Source organism: Macrobrachium nipponense, chromosome 26 (assembly GCF_015104395.2).
Source record: "Macrobrachium nipponense isolate FS-2020 chromosome 26, ASM1510439v2, whole genome shotgun sequence".
In the NCBI taxonomy this organism is placed as follows: domain Eukaryota; kingdom Metazoa; phylum Arthropoda; class Malacostraca; order Decapoda; family Palaemonidae; genus Macrobrachium; species Macrobrachium nipponense.
In genome coordinates, this window is record NC_087215.1 from 69,687,465 (window position 1) to 69,703,374 (window position 15,910).

Genomic DNA, 15,910 nt, shown 5'->3' on the forward strand with positions numbered 1-15,910 from the left:
CGGAGGTAGAGATAAACATTCTTTAGGCCCATATCTGAAACAAGAGCTTGAAGAGTTCAACAGAAACGTTCAGCCAGGCGACACACTGGCGTGCGCTGGTGCACGCTCGGCGTCCACTGGGGAGCGCAGCTCGGCGTCCACTGGAGCGCGCTCGGCGTCCACTGGCGCGCACTTGGCGTCCACTGGCGCGCACTTGGCGTGCACCCGTGCGCGCCTGGAGTCCATCCGAGCGTCCCGGGCGTCCGCTCTCAAAAGCTTCCTGCTACTATGACTTCTCTTACGTATTTCTCGGTGGAAAGACGGACACGAGTTCAGGCGACGTTCGCCTTCTTACTTCTCACTGAAACGCATAACGAGAGAGAGAGAGAGGACGTGAAGCGTCCTCTTCTATAAAGCTTCTATTTAGAGGGCGCGAGTCCTTCCGAAAGCTCCAACCCCTGCATGGGGAGGACGCTTCGGAGGACGAGAAGCAATCTTTCAGGATTCGTGCACGCGCACGCACTTTGGCAGTCCGGGGATTTCATCAGAAACTGCCGAAGGCACGCCAGATCGGTGGGGGGTTCCTTGTAACCCTCCTTAGGCTTTCGACATGCTCCCTCCCCGGGTCCTGGGAGTCAAGCAGAGGTCCCGGCCTAGAGGCGAAACGAGGCCGATCTGACGCACCCTCCACTACACAAGGGGTATCACTGCACTTCTGCACTTCACTTTTACTCTCTAAAGCAAGCACTTTCGATTCTAAGATACGAATCGAAAGAGTATCAGAGAAAGGGCAATTCCTCTACAGACACTGCTTAGGGCCCGAAGGCAACACTGCAGGGTTAGGAGTACAATTACAGAAGTACGCACTTCACAGCAATGAAGGAGAGCGAGCACCTCTCGTAGACATATTCATAGCCCGTAGGCCATACTACAGGGTTAGGCAAAATAAAGTCTACAGGAAGGTTAGCAGGTTCACTACCCTGACTTTTGTTACTGATTAATTGCGTACATACGAATCATACGTCTTCCTTACGGAATTAGACATGTTTAATGATTAATTGCGTACATACGAATCATACGTCTTCCTTACGGAATAGACAAAGTCTCACACTCCTTACATGACAAATCTCAACAAAGAAGCAAGACCCATACCCCTCGTACATACCAAGTGCGGATCTACCGAAGCTTTCGGTAGCCACACCCTATCTTTGCAGACACCCCGTCTGAAACTAGCCTAACTAGATTCAGATATTTTATGCAAAAATGAATCAAATTCAAATCAATTTAAGATAGCGTATGCCTAGCCACAAATCCCACAAATCCAAGTAAATAAATCAAAAGACAATTAGGATACTTAGCGGCAATGAAGTTTCCAAAATCCTAAGACGGAGGTACTGAAAACAGGTGTTTTCAGCACCAGCGCCAGAAAAATTATGCATAGAAAATGGGAATGGTTCCTGATACCCGCCTCCCAGCGGCGGGAATGGGTACTAACCACCTGGCCGACCACTGCGTGTGTCGGAAGTTTTTAAAATTCTGTCGGACTTCAGAAAATACAGCTATATATATATCTGACAGGTAAGTTTCATGAACAAAACATTCATTACGTAAGCAAGGAAAACAAACACCTTTTGACTAAATGTTGCCCCGCCCATCCACCAGACAGAAATTCCATCGGCTCTGAAACCCAAAGACTTTATGAATGGCGGAACGATACATAGATGTAGGTGGGGTATCAGTGCTAGCGTAGTAATACTACTGTAGCAGTAGTGCCGCAACAGTATAGCAGTAATATACATGAATTAAACGTTTAGGCCAACTGCTGGGATCCTTGAGGATCATTTAGCACTTCTTACAACTACTCGAGAAATTAGTTTTTATAGCCAGAAGTTAAATTTTCTAATCCAACAATGCCCATGGTAGCCTTCAGTGTTATCCGGAATTATAATGAGGCGAAAGTGGGTGGAGCCTCATGAAGTCACCATTCTGACGATAATTATTGGTGAAGGTTTAAAGCCAATATACGGTACCGGCTATTTTTTTTCAGTAAATAGGTAGATAGCCAATAAATAAAAATTTTTTCAGTAAATAGGTAGATAGCCAATAAATAAAAATTGCTTGACATTGGATATAGCAGTTATCAAATCAAGCTTGTCTACTATGTTTTTTGATAATTTACCAACTATTCCCTACATCTTGTCAATCTGATTGTGACCTATAAAGTAGACTGTAATTTCTTTGGAAACTTATTTGGGAGTTAGACTAATAATCGAAGTGTTTTTGTATTTATTAACATATTTTGTTGGTTTGTTCATTATGACAATTATCAGTGGAGAGGTTCCAGAGTTCATAAAGGTGTACTGCTTTGCTTGTATTTAAATTTGTATTTCATTGTTGCCAGAGGTTTAGCCTTCGTTACGTATAGCCAATCATCCATAGAAAAAGAGGGAAGAAATGATGTCATAAGTTACGTAACGAGTGCGTTCGAAACCATTTCTCTGAGTAAGTTGGCCCGTCTTCAAAAAAGGTCACTTTTACATTATAAGTACCAAATTTATTCAACCTACGTAGTGCAGAATACACTCAAATTTATGTGTTGATATAATATGTATTCTGAATAAGCGTTATATTTATGAAATGCATAGATAAAAAGTTATTGTGAAAAAACCGTGTTACAGAGGTCCTGAATCTCATAGTAAGTGAGAAGATAGATTTTGAAGGTCAATACGGGCGTTCAAAGTTTTTCTTCGTATTTTTATAACGACAATGTTAATAAATAATGATTATTATGAATGTATATTTCTTTTTTGTGTATTAATAAACCAAAAATATTTTATTTATCATAATTTAATCATAAATGATGATCCCTTTGCTCATATATCGTAGGTTGGGCCCTGCGCAGGCAAGGGGCACTCCTTCCTACACAACTCTCTCTCTCTCTTTCCTTCACTGACTCGGCTTATTACAGCGAATTTTCTTCTTCTGTATGTTAGCTAGATGTTTTTCTAGTATTTTCCGTTTTGGCATGATAAAATTCTTGCCGAAACAAAAATAAACAAACGTAAATGCAAGAGAATGTCAAGAGGTGAAATTCGAAGTTGTACTCTCTTTTTACAAAGACAATGTTAATAAATTGTGATTATTAGAATTTCATATTCCTTTTGGGTATAATAAACCAAAACTATGTTATTTATCATAAATTAAGATCCCTTTGCTCAAAGATCGTAGCCTGGGGGACAGTGTGACGTGTGCTTCAGGCAAGACGGGGGCGTTTACTTACTATGCAACCCTCCCTCTCTCTCTTCACTAACTACTCTAATATCGCATATATTATGATATTCTGTAATCATATTAGAGCGAATTTTCTTCGTCTTTATGTTAGCGAGATGTTTTCCTTGTCTTTTCCTCATTGGCATGATGAAATTCTTGCTGAAACATAGATAAACATATGTAAAAGCAAGCGAATGTCAGAGGTGAAACTCGAACGTGTAGACTACTTAAAGTCTGTGCTCGCACTGATCATGGTTGAACTTGATACTCCCCTCTGGTACCCACGGAATCTCTACAGATGCCATTTTCCAAAATTTCTTTGACAATAATTATCAAAATTTATGATAACAGAAGAAATATTGCATTTTCTTGTACGGATGAATGTTTAAGGCTTATTGAGTTATGTTTACTAATTACCCTGTACTTTTGACGAAATATTTCGTATAAGTATTCTCAATTGCCATATGAAGCTCCATGAATTTTTTCATGACTTTGCATTTTTCGCCCTATACCCCCCTATATAAGGATTCCGGCCGGCCCCCTTAAGTTTTCCTAAAATATATTACCATAAAAAATCTACAGAAAACAATCTTACCTGCAACTCCCAACTGTGCTGAATTTTCTTTCATATTCTCATGGTCTCCAACAACGATAGCCTTCCAAAGTCGACAAAGTGGTTGTCTTACAGAGGTAGGTAAAAACTGATACAAACCATGATCTAAAATCACAATTTCTGCTCCCCCATGTTTACTTTGACGAATTAAAACTAAAAAGAGAAAAATCATAATTACTTGGGAGGGAAATATTTTTTCAGGTAATGTATTAGACACCGTTATAAATTTTACTATGTTAGGAGTTCAGAGTTCAAATTAAGATCCTACTAAATGTTTCTTGCCTAAAATCTAAAAGATAACATTTTCTATAAAATAAAGTTTTAATTATACTTACCCAGCAATTATATAGTGGCAAGTGAAACCCTTAGCTATGTAATTACTGGGTAAATCCCATAATTATAATTAGGCGTTGGTATAGTACAGTAAATTATATCAGCATCACTGGCAAGCAGGGAAGTTTAATATTAAAACCAAGGTCAATAACCAGAAGAAGTCATTTGTTTGTGATAATGTAAATAACTCACAGGAAATTTTATTCATGTTCTTCTTCCATAGAATGAAAAAAAGACTGCAAGGCAACACAAAACAAAGAACAAATTCACAATTACAGAGCAATGAACAACTTCTCAACCAAGCAATAGACAGCTGAGCACATGATGTCTATACTGTGATAGTGGACTTTTGGTTTTTTCCCATCAATACTATTCGTAAATTTTTCAGATTATTAAGAATAAAATTATATATTACTTATGCACTAAAGTATATAAATAAAATACTAGAGATCAACAATATAAGTACAGTCAAACCTCTCATTTTATATGCCCTGGTTTTCGTATGATTCAGTTTTCGTGACTTTTTCTGACAATATTTTGACTCGGGTTTCGTACACTTCCTTGGAATTCATACACCCGGAATCGTTCCTTCTAGGGACCACTCCATGACTAGGCCCATACTGAGGGCCCAAATAAAGCACCCTATGTTCTCTCATGACCCATTCTGCCTTTGTTTTCATTGTTTTTTGCGCTTTTTTATTCGAGTGCAACTGCTAAATAAGCCATCATGGGGCCAAAGAAAAACCAAGTGCCAGCTCTTCTGCAAAAATGGTGAAAAACACTAAAGAATTTAAGAAAGAACTCATAGGAAAATATGAAAGAGGCGTACGTATGGCTGATCTCACCAGGATGTGTAGCAATTCCATATCAACAATCAGCTCTATGCTAGCAAGGAAAAAAGAAATCAAGGCAGCTGATGTTGCAAAATGAGTAACATGATTGATGAAACAGAGATCGCAACTTACAGATTTTGAGAAGTTGTTATTGGTTTGGATCAGTGTCACAGGTGATAATCTGTGAAAAGGCAGGAATGATGCACACCGATCTCAGTGAGCACATGCCTACAACAAGTAATGCTGTTAGTGAATTTAAAGCCAGCAGAGGCTCGTTTGAAAAATTAAAAAAGCGAATAGGCATACATAACGTGCCTACTTCAGTAAGGACATGTTTGCAAAGTGGAGTGATGTAAAGTTTTGTGGAGAATTATCTTCCCAAGAAAGATGTTGTGATCTGTCTCTCCAACATATTTAATGACAATGCCTTATTTCATTTTAGGCCAATTTTAGACATCAAACTAATGTCTCTAGACAGTTTTGTTGTGCAACAGGGGTCCAGTGACTCTCAAGCTGGTCCTAGTGCAAGTAAAAAGCGAAGCGGGGGGGAAATAACAGCACACAGTGCCAGTAATAAATATAGAGAAGTAAACCCAGATAGGTCCTTGGTACATGAAGTCCTTTTGTAGGGGGATTCCCCTTCCAACCAATAACCTCTCCTCCCCCCCCCCTTTCTATCTTCCATATGCTAACAAGTCTTCCATAAAGGTAAGAGTGATATCAAATGTTTATTTATTCATTTCATTAGTCATTTATTTTTATTTCTCATCATTTTCTGTATGTAAAACTGTTTATTCTCTATAAAAGGTGTTTTTTGTTAATATTTTTTGGTGTCTGGAACACATTAACTGGATTTAAATTATTCCTTATTGGAATTATTGTTTTTTATTTCCGTTTTGAAATTCGTGAGACGTTCTGGAACAGAGTATGTACAGAAAACAAGGTTCCACTGTAAATGGCTCACAGTGAAAATTCAACAACAATCCAGTAATGTTGTTTAAGTTTATGGAAAGGACAAAGTGCAGATGCTCCTTCATGAAACAAGTTTGCTTCCCTGGCATTATCTTAACTTTAATGTAAGCTGGATATGATGCTATTATCTTAACTTTCATGTAAGCTGGATATGCTTAACTTTCATGTAAGATGGATATGATGCTAACATTTGTTTCATCATAACCAGGGTGAAAAACGAAAGGGGAAATCGATAAAAGTGAGGTCTAAAGCTCCAGTTAAAGATAGAAGTGAGACCAGTCAGTCAGTGAGTCTATGAATCCTCATCAGGGAAACTCAAGATTAATTGTAACCACCTTAGGCCTTCTACCCATAGTTTGGTAATTCTGAAGAGTTTATCTTTTTTGCTATAAGCAGAAAAATATTTATACACAATAATTTGATGTTAATAGACGACAGAAATTATACTTTCAAAGTTCTATATGAAAACCATCAAAATCATGTCTATCATCAGACAACCCTGAATTTTTCTTTTCACATACAATCATATAGTTATATAAATTCTACTTTTAGTTAATAAAAATGATACCTTACCATTTCCAGGATGAGGGTCAGCATGTACGAAACCTGTATGGAAAATCTGTTCTGCAAACGCATTGATGAGTTTCTTGTCTATATCAACTAAATTAAGACCAGCTTTTGCTAGACCTTCTTTATCGCTGACCTTAAGTCCATCTATAAACTCTGCAGTTAATACTCTCTGTAAAAGAAGATGAAATACTAAGAAGGGGCACATGAGCCTTGAAGGTTTAATATCAGTGACACTTTGCCAAATAAATATAGCTCATGTTTTCATGACTGGTAATCTATCAAAAACACCTCTTACTGTGCTACTTCAATTTGTAAAAGACAAAAAAACTAAGGGCTACATGAAAATTGAAGAGCCAATATAAATGATAAATGGCCTACCTTCGGTAGCTTCTTGTTCATACTTTGCATTTATCACAAATGGTACAAAATTCATTTATGAGAAGGGTTGACTATAAATTCCTCAGAGCTTACCTTGCTACTCAAATCCCAATGAATTTTTGGTACATAAACAAACTTAAATTTAGAAAGTTCATCAGCACATCGTTCACCATTGCGCCCTTCATTGAGGAAGTCTAATTCTTGCTCAAGTGTACCTTTCAGGTCCTGTAAAATAAAAATTGCTTTTAAAAGGATTCCATTCACGTCTAAAAGTTTCAAAGCTTCCATCCTCCATGCCACTAAAGATACATTACCTAAAAATGGATGACACTAGATACATTACTAAAAATGGGTGTCATTTCTATCCAGCTACACAACAATGACAATTCAATAAATGTCTAAACACTTCTTTGAATTAAACTGTCTAAGCATGGTGAAATTATTTCAGATACTCATCTTAACTGGATAAAATTTCTTCTGAAAAAGGATTTCAAGAAACAAATGAGTCACAATTTTCCTGTGAATTAATTCACATATAGGCCAAACAAGTACAAATACTACACAAGGTGCTATCTTACTGGCTTATTGGCAATAAAAACTGGCAGTTAGGATAAGTGAGATGTGGATATTTGTTTGTGATAAGTGAGGTCAGTAAGGTAAATTATGGGGAAGAAAACAGCTTGAAAATGAAAGAATGAATGTTTGAAGATTGTTGCATGTGTTACTCTCACAGCAACGTTTAGTAAATCTTACGGAAAATTTGAAAAAATGTTAACTGTAACTAAGAGAACTCTAAGTTTCCTTGGTACTTTTGTCAATACCTACCACCAGAGGATTTCTCATCCTTCAAAATTGATCTAACACTGAAACGTAGTACTATGTAATGGTTTTAAAAGAATTTTGCCTTAATAAGCAATACATGGAAAGAGGGTTTATATCTATCTATGTATATCCCAGCTTGAATACAAATTTACAGAGAGCACTGCTTGAAGAATCATTGATTTCTCATATTTCTAATACATGTAGCCTTATCACATCCCCATAAAAAAAACATTTTCTAATGTAAAACTTAATTAAATATTGTGTATCAGAAAAACTTTAACTTTAGTGGAAACTGAACTCTTAACATCTAAGTGCTTAACAAAAGTAAATTCTATAACAGATGGCTCTTAATTCGTAGAAACTGACATAAAAATTAACCTTTCACAACAAGAAATAGAGGGTGTTACCAATTCTACCTTTCTATCATTAAAATGTCTCATTCCAAAATTATTTCAAAGCTTAATCAGTGCACACTCACCTTCATAACCCATTTCAAAGCAAATTTAGGATGCATCAACTGTATCATTTCCAAAAGAAGTTCTATCGTTGCAATATCACCCCAAAATCGATCTTGGAGGTCTATGTACTGCACCTTCACAGCAACATCCTCTCCTTCATGTGTTTTGGCACGGAACACCTATCATGAACAGTAAATTTAACTAAACTCAAGTGCCGAATAAAAAAGAAATTTAATCCAATACAAATATTCAAGATCTTTTGCATAACATTGTAATTAGTAGGATGTGAATATTCTAGATGTACATGTACATTATTTTCTTTCTTGCAAAGGAAAGGTAGCTGACTTAATTTCTCATTTCCTTGGGTCTTTGGTAAAAAGAAGCATTTGATAACTCATTCAATCAGCATTTGTTCTTAAAAAATGGCAAATTACACAGATTTTCTTTCAAAGCAAAGAAAATAACTTTACCTACATATATTTCTTTTTGGTTACCATTTGAACTACAAATTTATGCAATTATCTCTTCAAACAACCTATGAATAAGAATGTATTTCAACTGCCAAAAAATAGTAAATGGTACATCTTTTGGAATTGCTATTCTCTGGTTTTACAGTAAAATTACCAGCAATATGACCAACATTAAGATTATGTATTAAAAACAAGCCACCATACAAATCCTTAATTTTAAGTGACCAGAGAAGTATCTTAAAAACTCTTAAAATTATGTCCAACAAATTAAGTTTTAATTCCACAAATTATAAAAATTCCATGCACGTGGGCATCACAGGCAATGATGATACGTAGTATAAAACAACAAAAGCGGTAGTTTCTGTGACTGAAACAAATACTGTAGACCTAGTATGTATTTGTCAGTGATCTGCTGTTATATCTAAAACCAATTACATACATGTGTTGTGGAATAAAGAATCAGATAATATAATATTAAGCAATTGAACCAACGGTAAACTGTTTTGTTCTCCATTCCACAAAGAATGCCACATTTAAGTCCTATTATTCTGCCTTTCAACTGATCACAAGTTTTTACTCAATCCCTTAGTACAGAGGATAGAGAACAACTATTAAAATCCAATGTATCGTAAGTGATTATACAAGTTTCAGCCAACACTGTATACCAAGTAACTGAAACTAATCCCCAATATTTTTTCAGTATCTTCAACATTTTTAGTTACAGTTGGAGACACTTTGTATATGGGTATATAAAATTAAAAACTATATTTCAATGACATTTAAAAAAATAACCTCCAAGTACATACCTGAGCTAAACTTGCTGCTGCAATCGGTTCATCTTCAAATTCTGCAAACATTTCCTTGTGTGACTTTCCAAAATCCTCTTTAAAAAGGAGGCCAATCTCATCATATCTTCTATTTAAACACTGGTCTTGCAAAGCCTGAAAATAAAACAAAGAATCTGCAAGTCTTTATCCAGGAATGATCAAAATAATGTAACAATAAACACTCAGTGAATATGGATAGAGTTCACAGTCAGTAATTTCTAGCAAATAAATTCATTGTATATTGATCATAACACATACTAAAAAGGCTCAGCATTTTTTAAAATGAAATTTACAACAGGCTACATACAAAAATCACAAAATGCGGTAATTACCAGCAGAAAGTGTTACTGTAAAATACTGTATAGGACAGAGTAACTAACCTCAGTAAATTTACAACACTAAATGCATAAGATTATGAACAGTACAAAATAAATACTTGCACAATAGGCTGCAGCAATACAAGATCCCTTCTTAGTAGCATAGCTAGGTTATAATTGCACTGAAATTCACAATTAAAGAAAAAAGTTGCAAATATTTTGAGGACTTCATGTTAGTACTAAATCCATTTCATATAACAAACAGATTCTCATAATTAAATGATCCATTTCAAATCTTACAAAACATTCACCTGGCTACATGTTTACTTATGCAGTAAATTAAGAATTTCAGCTATACACTGTTAGGCTGCTCATTTTCTACCTGGTCTGATATGCCAAAGAATGAATTTCACTGTTACATTTGGCTGCGATGTTAAGCTGTTCATTTTCTATCTTCATCAACATGCCAAAGTCACAGGCCAGGGTAATGGAACTTTGTTTCTGAGTTAAGACAGCCGAAGCGCACCTTACGCGAGTAACTCCAATTATGAAAGGATAGGCTTTTATTTCTGTCAGAACAACTTCTGGAACATATCCTTAAGGAAACTTACCTGATGAGGAATGTCCAGGGCTAGTGCTGCCTGTACTGAGAGTACTTCATCAGAGCTAATAGTTCTACTGGGGCTATGACAATTGAAGTAACAAGGTAGAAATCTCACTTTTACAGAATGAGATGCTACGCCCAGTGCCATGGGTTTTAGTCGTAAAATCAACAATTAAGAAAACTAAAAAATATGTCTCCTAATTACAGCTGGCCCTCAGTACACACAGTTTCATTTTTGCAGCTATGTTTAGTTTAAAATCTTTCCTCTTACTTATAAGGTACTGTATAAGAAATACTGCTCAAAATCATCAATAAGTGAACTATGGTTGCTCTTTCCCCCTGTCATGTTTACTCTAACTCAGCCCAAGTACCAACACTTCTGACCTGTCCAAGGAAGATGACAGATATGGTTTATTAGTCAGTTGTGTTTTGATGCAATCAAGCAGGAATGACGAAATGAGTGATGTACCACATGGTATAACCCATCCCTGGCTGACTCCTCTCACAAGTCTACACCATGAATGTTTGGTTCCATGCATGCAGAAGGTCTTGTGGAATCCACCACACCAGTGAAGGACTCTCTCACATTCAAACACGAATGTGTAGAAGTAGTACATTTACATACAATCCTTTTGAGCTGCCCCTTTACTTCACAAATCAAAATGAAGACGAAGTTAACAACAATCCACTAACAGACCACAAATCCTTGGTATGAAATTTCTTCAACTGGTACCACTCTGAGAATAGAGCCTTTCAAAGTGGTAGCATAGTAAAGAATGACTGGAAAATTGGAAATCTCAGCTGAGCTACTTCAAAGTAAGAAGGCTGAAATGAACAGCCTACCTTCCCAAACTTTTTCCACTTTCTTTACCACATCAGTATAGTTCCAGCTTGATGAATATTTAGGGAATTTTATTGAACTAATCACCTTTAACATGCGGAGTGTGCAATAGGTCTTTACAACCCACCCAAGGCTCACAAAACCAGGAGTCACCACAGCTTGACCTGCTTCTCACATTGTACTGCTAATCAGCCAAATGGCTGCTTGCAATCTACAGATTAAAGATCACCACTTACACTTAGTAAAGCTATAAAACAGTAAATACCTCCTAAAACTAAATGAAATCTGCAAAATCAGAAATACATACCTTTAGGGTATCTACATATTCTTTAGGCAACACATGATTCATCGACACTAAACCTTGGCCTAATTTTACATACAGACCACCATTCTGAAATTCAGTAAGATATAGTTAATTAAAAAGCAAAGTATAGTTCAGGGGTAAAATAAAAATTATAAGCATACAATGCAGCTATTAGCAAGTGGATTTTAATACAAGAGCTACAATTCATAATTTCTTTTATCAATTAGTCATTAACCTTCTTTACCCACTTGTACCTATTACCCTCCTTTCTTTCATGTCAAGTCTACTGATATAAGTGATAGGACAAAACCTGTCTAAGGCAATACAATTTCATATTCTTTTGGAACTTTATTCCCAGTGCTTTTACACAATTAATCAATATTATATTTATGAAAGTGAATAAACTATAGTTCCCCCAAGTACTTGAAAATAACTAAGTTTCAAAACACACCTGAAGACAACCTTTCAAAATACGTTCTGCTGAACGCTGATGAGCACCACGGAGAGCGTCCATGTACTCGTCACTTGTTTCATCCATGCCATAGGTTGACCATTTGTAGTCTAACGAGATCATTGCACCAACCTTAAGTGACCTGAAACCAAATATAAAAATAATACAGGTATTCTGTAATGAGTTCTCATACACCAAAGTTAAGTACATACAATTATGCAGAAAGTGAACACATGCTTAGGATAAGGCCTAAGTCTTCATCTATACCTTTCTCCATCCCCCTTACCCCCTCATTTTGGGACCACCTTGACGTGGTGAGGGGGCTCTCGAACCTCAGGAATCTCTTCCCAGGTTCGAACCCAAGAGTCCCATATGACATTATATATTTTCGAGTAAACTTATGTGGACCTTTCCATTTTTTGCCAAAATTTTTGAAAGCAAATAAATGAGAAAACATATCATGGCTTAACGTGGAGTTAAATCCGAAGCTAAATAGTGAGAACTGTGGTAGATCCATCATCTACCCGACAATGTTCGGACCTGTTTTTCAGGCGGAACTATTCTGTGGAGCTGGACCACGGATTCCAGGGGGGGCCTGGTTCTAGGAATAGAACTCTCGGCATTCTATCCAGTTTGCCCATAATGTGATTAGGATGGGGATAATTGTATTAACATAATACTCTTAGTCCTAGCAAGCGGGTTCTGCTTACACTTGGGCCATACTAATCATGTTATGCCATCCCCTTTTGGGGTAGGGTAGGGATGCAGACATTTGGGAGTCCTTTCTCACTTGTGCCTTTGGCAGAAAATTTAACTTCGCGAAGGCCAATGATATCTTTTCAAGAATTTTTGTGTGTGTGTGTGTGTGTGTGTGTGTGTGTGTGTGTGTGTGTGTGTGTGTAAAAACTCAAAATTTATGAACTGTGAAATAAATGATTTGAGTACCCCTGGGCCCCATGATGGAAAAACTACGGCACAGTTGATGACCATTGGCACGTCACTCCCGAATTTCCTAGGTACTGCCACAAGTAGTGAAAGTACTATAAAAGATACAAAGGAACACCCTGTTCCAAGTAAAGCCAGCAGAGCCAGAAAACCAAATAGAGTGCATAAATACAAAAGAAACAAACAAAAATAAATTGGTAAACTCCAATATCGTAACAATGGAACCATATATGATGAACAATAATTCTGAATTAGAGACAAATAATCCTCTCAGCAATACAGAAAAATATAAAAATCATAATAGACAAGCAACATACATAAAACAAGGACCAAAAAGAAACAAAAATTACCGACTTAATCCCACATTGGTACATTTTGATGACCTCTTTGGACCAGATAATTGGTCAAGATTTTCAGTCCTCAAAAGCTGACAACAAAATCTCAGCAGCGATGCTAGAAAACAAATTACTTAACATATATCCAACACAAGACATGGAATGCAGACACATCAAGGACAATGAATGGCTTATCCAAGTAACCAATAAAAAGCAGTCCACTGCCTTTTTAAGTATAACAGAATAAATAATAAAGGTAATAATTACAAGCCATGAAACATTGAATTATGTACAGGGTACAGTCATCCTACCCAATAGCGAGCAGGAGCTTCCTTCAAAACAACTATTGCTAGACTCCCTAAAATTGAGATATAACAATATCCACGATTTAGAAATATACTCTATTTCAAGTAGGAAAGATAAAAGTAAAAATATCAACATTGCCAAAATAAAATTTACAGGCCAAGACTTACCATTTAAAATAAAAATTCTTGGACAAAATAGAGAAGTTCGTCCTTTTGTTCCTAAACCATTACAATGTACACAGTGCTCAAGGTATGGACACACATACAAAAGATGCCGTAATAAAGCTATATGTGCAGTCTGTGCATCAGATGACCATACCACTAATTGGAACTGTAAACAATCAAAATGTATTAATTGTGGACTAGCCCATCACGCAAAATCTAAGGAGTGTTCATTTTACCAATATAACACAGAACTTCAGTTATTAATAAATAGGACAGGAATGTCAGTCATGGAAGCCAGACTTGAGCTAAAAGTAAGAGGCGTTAACAATCCATCCAAAACCCCCACCTTTTCAAATGTGACTAAAAATCAAGACATCAAACAGCACAATGACAAACAAGATAGTATAAACATGGAAACTGGATTTTCATACCAATAATACTGAAACCCAAAATAAAAGTGATATTACAACAACCAATACCACCACTAACATAGATGATTCAGTTATCCATGGAAAAGAACCTCCAATAGAAGAAGAATTAAATAATGATGATAATCGAACTGGCAAAAAGAAAAGAATTCTAGAAAGAACCCCACCTAAGGGAAAAAAAGTAAATATTAAAAATTACAATCAATCCAGAGAGACTCCAACTACACCAGGAGAACATTTTAAAAAAGATATTAAACTAACCTCATCACAAGTGGAAATACACAATTACCCTCAATCTCAATCAAACAGCCAACATCTGGACAGTAAAGATCACTCTTTACAATTTCCATCAAATAATACTAATGAAAATCATACCATTAAACCAAACAAAATATAACTATCACCCACCAACCATCCACAAGACCGAAATATCCCATTAACAACAACAAAACAAATAACCCCTCAAACCAACAGTCCTACAGAAAAGGAACAATAGAATTACAAAACCAGAAATTTCTAAAGCTAGACCAAAACTTCAGAACCAATAATTAACATTACCAAACATCTTCATCTTGTATCTTGGTTGTAATGAATGCTTTGTAAGTACATATAACCAACTAACTACCAAGACAGAGGACACAGTACGAAATTGTATTGACAATTTTACCAAATTAAGGAGGTGCCCTTTAACACACCAACATGAGAACGAATTATGTTCTGAATCCTTAAAATACAAAAGGAAATTATAAAATCAAAAATAGACTTATTAATATTCAACTATGAAAAACAAACAACTGCAGAATCTAATAACCAACATACAAATACAACGATTAAAAAACCACAAATAAATTCAAATGCATATAAACTACGAGATAAAGTAAAATCAGCAATCAATTTACAGAATTTAACACCAATTCCTCCCAATAATGGAATATAAAATCATTCAATGGAATATAAATGGTCTCTTAACCAGACTAACGTCTGGGTGAATTACAAAGAATCATACGAGACCACAACCCAATGTGCATATGTCTACAACATATAGGAAGTAACCCTACAAATATCCAACACTATAAAATTGCCTGTTATTCACCAACTGACGGTGGAAAATTAGGCACAGCCATGTACGTTCATAATAGCATTACATATGAACCTGTTGACATACCATCTATGCCATATCAAATAACATCAATTAAACTGTATATGCCTGATAAAAGTAAAATTAAAATACTATTTTGTAATTTATATAACCAACCAAATTTCAATGCAAATTTCAGTGATTTTTCTGAACTTATTAGCAAAAGTATACAGGAACCACTACTTATAGTAGGAGATTTTAATGCACATAATCCATTATGGGATATTAATAACCCCACTGACACATCCGGAATCAACATAGAGAATACTATAATGAAACACAATCTGTATTGTCTCAATGAAAGCGAAGTTCCAACATATTTTTCAAATACACCTAACCTTTTCTTCAATTGACATTTCATTATGTTCAAATGATGTAGCGGAGAAATTTGAATGGAACGTCCTAGACGATTCATACAAGTGACCATTTCCCAATCATTCTGAACTACTTAAGTAATGTCAAAATATTGCCACCTACAAGATATAATATCCAAAAAGCTAACTGGGATAAATATTTCCTATACACACGAAACATACCACCATTCCCACATAA

At 35.9% G+C, this 15,910-nt stretch overlaps 1 protein-coding gene across 1 annotated transcript in view; it reads right to left on the reverse strand.

Annotated features, from left to right (window-relative positions):
* Positions 1-3,770: 3,770 nt before the first annotated feature.
* Positions 3,771-15,910, reverse strand: part of LOC135200378 (uncharacterized aarF domain-containing protein kinase 5-like) — a 49,781-nt gene continuing 37,641 nt past the window's right edge. Inside the window, exons 3-9 of the mRNA XM_064228993.1 lie at positions 12,043-12,184; positions 11,595-11,678; positions 9,505-9,639; positions 8,249-8,407; positions 7,042-7,173; positions 6,574-6,739; positions 3,771-4,015 (exon numbers count right to left, since the gene is read on the reverse strand). Of these exons, the coding sequence (XP_064085063.1) occupies positions 3,792-4,015; positions 6,574-6,739; positions 7,042-7,173; positions 8,249-8,407; positions 9,505-9,639; positions 11,595-11,678; positions 12,043-12,184 (1,042 nt within the window). The 3' untranslated portion in view covers positions 3,771-3,791. The remainder of the gene's footprint in view (positions 4,016-6,573; positions 6,740-7,041; positions 7,174-8,248; positions 8,408-9,504; positions 9,640-11,594; positions 11,679-12,042; positions 12,185-15,910) is intronic.